At 46.1% G+C, this 7874-nt stretch overlaps 1 protein-coding gene across 1 annotated transcript; it reads right to left on the bottom strand.

Annotated features, from left to right (window-relative positions):
• Positions 1-5982: 5982 nt before the first annotated feature.
• Positions 5983-7871, bottom strand: LOC104155931 (tetratricopeptide repeat protein 30B-like; the record flags this gene model as incomplete). The annotated part of the gene is given in 2 exon segments (XM_009694856.1): positions 5983-7657; positions 7659-7871. Coding segments are annotated over 2 exon segments (1719 nt in total), but the record flags the coding sequence as incomplete, so codon positions are not given.
• Positions 7872-7874: the final 3 nt, after the last annotated feature.

Here is a 7874-nt window from a genome sequence, read left to right as displayed (position 1 = left end):
CAGCTCGGCTGGAGCACGGCAGCAGCCGCCCAGTCCTCTCCCTGAAGGTTACACAAAGGCATGTGCTGCCAGGGAAAGAATAATGCCGCTCTAATAAATCAGGCGGCATTTCCTAATGGAGCTGTCGCCACACCTGCCTCGCACCTACGGACACTTGCGTGGATTATATTACTGCGGTGGCTGCCTCTTTGCTGTCGAGATGGCTGAAGTAGCGGTCGGATGACAGCCATCGGAAGATGCGGCGCTTTTTGTTTTAAAAATGCGATGCGTGTTGACCTGCTCTGCAGAGGAAGAGCGAAGGATTTATGTGTGCTCTGAAACCCCCGTCCCTCAGCTCTGATGGAGAAGCAGACCCTCCCGCTCCGCATGGGAGCTGCAGTGATAAATACTATTGACAGAGCAAGAAAATCAGATACGCCATGTCACAGCTCTTGCGTTTCTGTTTGCCGGCTGTTTGAGTGGCCGTGAATCAGTGGAGGAGGACACAAAGAGCTCTGTGAGGCACCAGAGAAGTGCAGTTAAGAAAAATCTGAGCTGTGTTAATTTTAATTTGGAAGATGGCTGTTAGAAAACAGTTCAACCCAACAGGATCTGACTGTTAGCCAACTCCTTCTGCCCTCTCCCACGGGAAAGAGGGCTATAAAATAAAACCAACTCATAAAAAGCTGTTAGTCAACCTGTTCCCTGCTTGTGACACAGGACGGCAAGGGTTCTAGAGGCAGAGTTGGGGCGAAGGAGAAGGGAAGCAGCAAAAAAGGCTGAAATTCAGAAAATGGATTTTTCTACTTAATGGAAAATCATCAGCCAAAAAAAAAAGTTGCTTTGCTGAAAGTAAAGCCTAAAAGTTTGTCAGGACTGAAAGCCTCTTTTCCTTTATTTAGAAACTGTTTCTTTGCGAGTCACGGGTAGGTCACGCTGTCCGAATGAGGTGCAGAGGACTGCAAAACAGTTGTTTGTTGTATCAGTTACATCTCAGTATTTCTCTGCAGTGTCTCCCAGACTCTGTGCACACTTGCATGTCTCTATATTACTGATTGATTAGCAACAAATTGATTGAAGCTGAAAGGGTTTATAACACTAACTCACTTTTCACCATTTCCACACTTGTGTAAATCCTCCCGCCACCCCCTAGGACACCAGCCAGGTTCATTTCTGCCACTGCTGGCTTTCATTGTCCATGTTGCCACACCAGCGCAGAGTGACAAAGCCCTGTGTGGCCTTCTCAGAAAGGCCAGCCTGCAGTTCATGAAAGCTGACACAGCACCTTGTGCAGGCACTGATGAAGGTGCACACCGCAGGAGCATCAGCGCTGCGTGCCCTGGCTTGGTGCATTAGAGCTTCAGCAGGCTTGGGCTCTGCCTCGCTGAAGCCTCCTCTACTGGAGACTGCCATTTAAATGTGCTAGATGTGCAAGGAAAGCCTAGAGATGCCCCTTGCTGTGCTTGTGAAAGAAGGTGGGGTTTTACCATCCTCTCTCAGCTCTTTGCGCTAAAAGATGCTTTTGCAGGAAATGTGTTTTGTGGACTAGTTCTTGGTAAACCAGATGGTATTCACGTGTTCATCTTTTTCCTATGTGAACTACACATTGTGATGTGAAGAAGATGCATGTTGGCCCAGGCATATCCACTCCTTAAGAAGACAGCAAGATTTAGCAGAGGCCCAAAATTTAGAGACGGTTTATTTGCTGAAAGGTCAAAGGGAGATAAAGGAAAAGGAGCCTGGGGGAGAGGAGAAGATAGATCTTTCAGTGCGTATCTTTCAGCCCACACAGCCATGTTATCAAATCCGTGCCCCGAATCTGCAAACTATTAGTCAGGGATGGACTCTGCTGCCTTTGCTGGAGGCTAAAGCCAATATGGATGTCTGGAAGTTTTGAACTCAGTCACCTAAAACAGGATGTTGTAACTAAGATATTGTAGAACAGGCTGTCCAAATCGGCTTTTATTCTTGTATGTAACTTCACCATTTTTAGAGAAATAACATTCCTCTCCTTTCTTGTCCATCTTCTAATGGGGGTTGCTTACCCAGTAGAAACACCCCCGACTTCCCCAAGGAAGCCTCTAAACATGTTCCTCCCAGAACTGTGCAAGACGACGACTCTTTTGTCTCATCTGTCTTACTGTAAAGTCAGCCACCCCTTGATTACTGAAATTTTTTGATCAGCTTTGACTGTGGAGCTGATCACAAGTGTTCCTGGCACCCACTACCTCTGCTCTGCTGGGAGTGTCAGCAGACATTTGATTGACTACAGAGATTTGAGCACCAAGGGGATTCAAAGTGAGGCATAAAGTAAATCACATCTCGGGCCCTTCACGCCTCCCTGCTCCACCTGCCAGTGCAGGCGGGCTGCTGGCAGAATGGTAGTTCGAGGCCTTTGCTAATGCAGTGTGTGCTGTAATTACTGTAAGGGTAATTGTGGGGAAAAAAAAAAAAAAAGAAGATCTGCCCACTGCAGTGCAGTACAGCTTGTCACCTGCAACATGGGTGGTAAGCCCTTGGGGACAAGAACATTTCGCAAGATGCAATGTAAGGACAAGGTGCAAGAGGGGCTATTAGTTCAAATGAAATCCTGGAGATTGGCTTTGGTACGACAGTGATGTGTGTGGGAGGCATCTTGTGCTGCTTATCTCCTGGATACTGGTGCCGTAACAGAGGGCTGAGGGTTTCTTTCTCCTTGCTCTTGCCAAAAAAAGCAGAGGCTCTTGCTTAGGAATCCGTGCTCATCTGCAGCTGTTTGCCCTCCGCAGCTCCCCGGTAATATGGTTAGCTGTTTCTGGGTAGTCTTTTCTGTTTGCATTCTTTGAAATGAAAACAGTGATTTTTGGTTGTGGACAAAAGAACCGTGCTGGCTTAAGGCATTAATTTAGGTGGATTTTACTATATTTCTAAGGAGCATAAACTGTTATTTGGTGTCCTCCCTTTTCCCTAAATAAAAATGTATGTGCTTTCCTTTAAAAATATATTTTGTGCGTAAGTCGCATAGTGATAACATTAAATGCAGTATAAAGATGGTAATAAAACTGGTTGTAACATTTATATATTTTTCATGACCAAAGTGCTTTGCAGTTGGAGATGCTATAAATGCATGCTTGCCGCTGGAGGAAGCGACACACTTACACTGCAAAAGAGGAAAGCTGCATGACCCCAGCACCTGGTTCTTCTGGGCACAGGAGGGGCTGGCAGCTCTCTAGGACAAAACAGGGGCTGAGGCATCTGCCTGGGCATGCTGTGGCCACGGGCATCTTGGGTGTCTGTTGTTGAGTAAAACGCTGTGGTGGACAGGGTGGAAAATACTGCTGGGAGGGGGAGGAGACCCCACACAGAAGCATGCGTTGATGCAGCGGAGGAGGAAGTGGCTGTCCCTGATCCCATCCTGTTGTGTCTCGGCTCTGCTGCTTCCCCCTCTCCTTTCAGCACCAGAGGCTTCTCCGTATTGGGATCATGGTGCTCAGCAACACCCAACCTGCTCAGAAACCCTGGGTTGTCTGGGTGCACAGTGTACTCTGAGAGGAAAAGCAGGTAAAAACAGAAGGAAAAGGGAAGAATAGGGAAAATGCTGCTATTGACATTTTCCCTGGGGTTTTCTGGTGGGTTTTTTTTGTGCATCTGATCTGTTGGAACAGGATGAGGCAAATTCCAGGCATGCTGACTGCCCTCTAGCCGTACCTTCCAAAACAGCCACATCCTGCACAATCATGTCCTTTTATGGGGACTTTTTTTCCATGGGGAGCACGGCTGTTCTGCCTTCCCACCCTGCGGCCGAGGGCCCTGTGCCTTCCCTGGATGCTGGTGAGCTCGGGGAGTGTGTGCCAGAGCCAGCCGACCCTGTCACTTCCACTTATTCGCAGTGGACCCCTGTGTGGCCACAGAAGGCGAGAAAGAGATGAAGCGCTTAGTGCAGCTAATCCTGACTGCAGCACCCTAATGAATGTCACGCACCAGTTGTACAGAAACCACTAGAGCATGTGAACATCACCAAACAGTCAGCCATGGAAAAGTCTCTAAATTGCTCTCCATTAGGGGGCATTCAACATTTGCACAGGCACAAATCTGCAAAGTGAATTTTTTTTTTTTAAATATCCACTGACTTTTACAGAATATGTACAATGAATATTAAATAAAGGGCTGATGTTCCCTAAGTCATTGCCCATTACCGCACTTCAGATGCCATTATGTGGTGTGACTTTTAAAAACTTTTTTTTTAAAGGTCACGCTGTTTATACTGCATAATATATAATAGAATTCCACTGTAAATTAGAAACATACTTTACAGCCTGCTGCTGTGCTTCATGGAGGTGAACAAAATTTGAAATCATGGGTCTCCTCTTTGTGGAAAAGCAGTTGTGGGAAACATTTTAATATCTCCATAATCGGAGGCTTTATAGACTAGTAATGAGCTACGGAGGCCTCTCTAGGACACCTTGCTGCATCTTCTGCCTGCTCTTTAGCCTCTCCAGAACATTTTCCCAGTCTTGACACTCTTAAATTTGATTTTACTTTACTATTATAGGAAGTTTTGGGTAAACTGTAACATTACCTAACCCACAGCCATTTCCTTTAGCTACAGATGATATGCTCAGCCCTGACAGCTTTCCCTCCCAGCAGATAAGCAGAGCTGACTTTCTGTATGTAGAAATGGTTACGTGCCTGTTCAGTCCCTATGTACACTAACTCTGTGGAAGGATTAAGTATCCTATTGCTCTTTAATAAAGCAACTTTCAAAAACACTGTCCTCTTTCTTTCCAGGTAAACCACAGCATAGAAACTGGATTTTGAGGGACATGCAGCCTGATTCCAAAATTCCCCCGTGACAGCTCTTCAGGGAGCCAGAATCAAAGGTACGCAAATGAGTTAAAGATGCTGTCTTTGATCCTTATTTAAAAAAACTTCAGGTCACGCATTGCTTCAGAAGGCAGAATACACAAAAAGGAGAGTAGCCACAGGGCACAGAACCAGACTGCACAAAACCACTGAAAGGTACTTTAGTCTCACTTTGCTGTGGAACACCTAATATGGTTGAAAAGGTATGGGAAGACTGTTGAGAAAATACATTGTCTGATGCCAGTGTGACGGAGATGCCAAGTAAAGGAATTAAGCAAATAAACAGGGCTTCAGAGAGGTGTTAAGAGATGCAGGAACAGTAACATGAGGAAATTGAGAAGCTGATTTCTTCCATCTAGGGGTAGAAGTCATAAGCCTCGCATGAAATGGAAGTTACATGCTGCTTTGAGAAGTATGGAAGAGAACAGAATTTCACATTCACCAGGTCTCTTACCAGAGACTGGTATATTCTGAGAATGGTATTTGTATGAAAGGGGCAGGCCAGGCTACAAATGGAAGCCTGTGTTACTAAGTAAGCACTTGCTACCAAACAGCTGCTGGCTGGATGGCACAGGCACGGGGACTCTGGGGGTCGCAGAAGCCGAGGGGCAGCACTGAGCGGTGTCTCTGAAGCCAGTTACATCCAGTCATAATGAACTTTACTGCAAAGGTAGACCTAAACCAAGGTACCGTCCTAATATATCCTCCTGGGAATATATTCCTGGTCCCTGTATTAGGCATACAATTTCCCAGAATACTTGTGCATTATTACTGAGTTAGCAAAAGGCAATGTTAATGTTTGTAGGACTGATTTTTTTATTAGAAAGTAATATTTTGTGTTTAAATATACTATCAACATGGTCTGTAACATACTAAAAATGCCTTCAAAAAAGCAGAAGAAAGAAACATTTCATACACAGGCACAAATTAGAGAGTTAAAACAATTCAGTTTCTCCGCTTTCTGTGCTAGGACATGGATAACAAATTATTTTCAACTGTCAACCTATGAAAAGAAACTTGGTCAAAATTTCAGGATAAAATATTTTACCAGTGAAAACTCTGATATTTCTATAATGTTCTTGGTCAACACATCTTAAGGTGTACTTAAAATGACAGATTAGTGAGAATGCCCCCAGTTATTTGGTGCACGTTAATTTCATGCAAATATTCTATTTTCCACTGAACGTTGTTAAAATACAGGGCAAAATCTTTAAAGGTAAGCAATCAAGGAACACCCATACCACTACGGACTACCAGGGTGAGCATCACCTCACAAGCGTAGGAAAAGAACAGACACAAAGTTCTTATTTCTACTCTACGGGAACAGCATTTACGTATTCCACCCAATGATCTTATACATCAGTGCCCTCAAAAGCCTGGCTTCATAGGTAACTGTATTTTTTGCACTGTGCATCCTCTTCTCTTCGAGGGGTTGCTCAATGACAGCTGGGATATTTCTTCCATACAGCTCACATTGCTTCAGAAACTGAATGCACTCTTGAATAACGCTGTCACGTAGCATGATCATGTGCTTGGACATGTTCTCCAGCAAGGACAGGAAACACCGTTTGGCGTAATACCAGGTATCAGTACCTAGTTTTTTGTTATACGGCTCCAGGCTTTTAATGACCCTTGAAATACCAAAGTCATAGTTTCCTTTCACACAGTAGAGGGTACCAATGACTAGATTGACAATGCAAAGATGGTAGATATTTTTATCAGGATTATCATAGGACAGCTGCTCTTCTCCCTTCTCGATTTTCTTCATCAGTTCCTCTGCATCTTCATTTTGGCTTGTCAGGATGTAGGAAACACAGAGGTTAGCTAACACAATGGCACTAACATGGAGAATGTTGTCATAGTGTTTTTTAACTATTGGCTCATAGAAGCTAATAGCCTCTTTATACTTGTTCTCTTGCATGAAGAGCACGTGAGCCACATTGAGCTTCCACACCTCGTGTTCGTTACAGAACTCCACCGATTTGCGGAAAATCTTTTCTACCATGGTGTAGTTCTTCATGTCCCAGTAGATCTTTGCCTGGGCCATCAAGACAGGTACATATTTATCCAGAGTCTCATCATACTCATTAACTGCCTTTTTTACAGCTTCATCATCCCAATTTTGCCTAGCTTCCTGTACCTGCTTTGTGAGTTTTCTCAGCTGCTCAGCCAGCATCCCTGCTGAATCATCTAGCTTGTGGAAAGCCTCTTCGGGGGCAGTTTGACAAGTAATAATGGCATCCAAGAAATTGTACAAGTAAGGTGTGAGCAGTTTGTACGTCAGGTGGGCATTCTCTGCCAGCACATCAGCTGCCAGGTCATAGTACTGATGCTTGCAATACAGGAGTAGTAAGTTTCCAAAAGTTTCTGGTGGACAGGGGTTCTGCAGCAGAAGAAACTGCAGTTTCTCAAATCCTTCAGTGGGCTGGCTGTCCATGTTCATTAGTGCTTGGTTGTGCAGTGTGACTGGATCCAACTCTTCTTCAGCCCTTGGAGGCATATCTGTGAGTGCCTCCTGGGCCACTTTCAGGTTGTGCAGTTGGTACTCAATGGCCGCTTTGAGGTTGAAGGCCTCCACCAGGGCCGTGCGGTGCAGGAGCAGAGTGTTGCCTACGCTGCGGACATCAATGCCCTCAGTAGTCATGCCCACGCTGAGCTCTGGGTGCTGGTTGATGCCACGCTCTATGATATCGGAGATGTGTTTGAGGGCAGGGGCATACTGCTTGGCTGCGTAGCAGCACAGCGCCATGTTGTAAGAAAGCTCAGGGCAGTAACCCAACACTTGCATGGCGCCAGAAAACTTGCTGCTGGCCTCTTCATGCCGCCCCTGCCGGTGACAGCAGGCAGCCCAGGTTGATTTCAGCGGCGGCCCGCTCTGATGTGTCCTCGGGTGCTCCGGGGCTGCCATCGGCAGCGGCGGTGAGCGCCTCCTCCACTAGGCTCTTGGCCGCCGAGAGGTCGCCCTGGGCATAGTGGATAGCTGCTTGGAGGCGGAGGGCCCGGCTCTGGTAGGCAGGGAGGTCCAGCAGCGGGCTGGAGGCCCGCAGGGCCTC

Source organism: Cariama cristata, unplaced genomic scaffold (genome assembly GCF_000690535.1).
Source record: "Cariama cristata isolate BGI_N322 unplaced genomic scaffold, ASM69053v1 scaffold32422, whole genome shotgun sequence".
Taxonomy (NCBI): Eukaryota; Metazoa; Chordata; class Aves; order Cariamiformes; family Cariamidae; genus Cariama; species Cariama cristata.
Note: the sequence above shows the minus strand (reverse complement) of the source record. Positions and strands in the feature narration are given on the sequence as shown.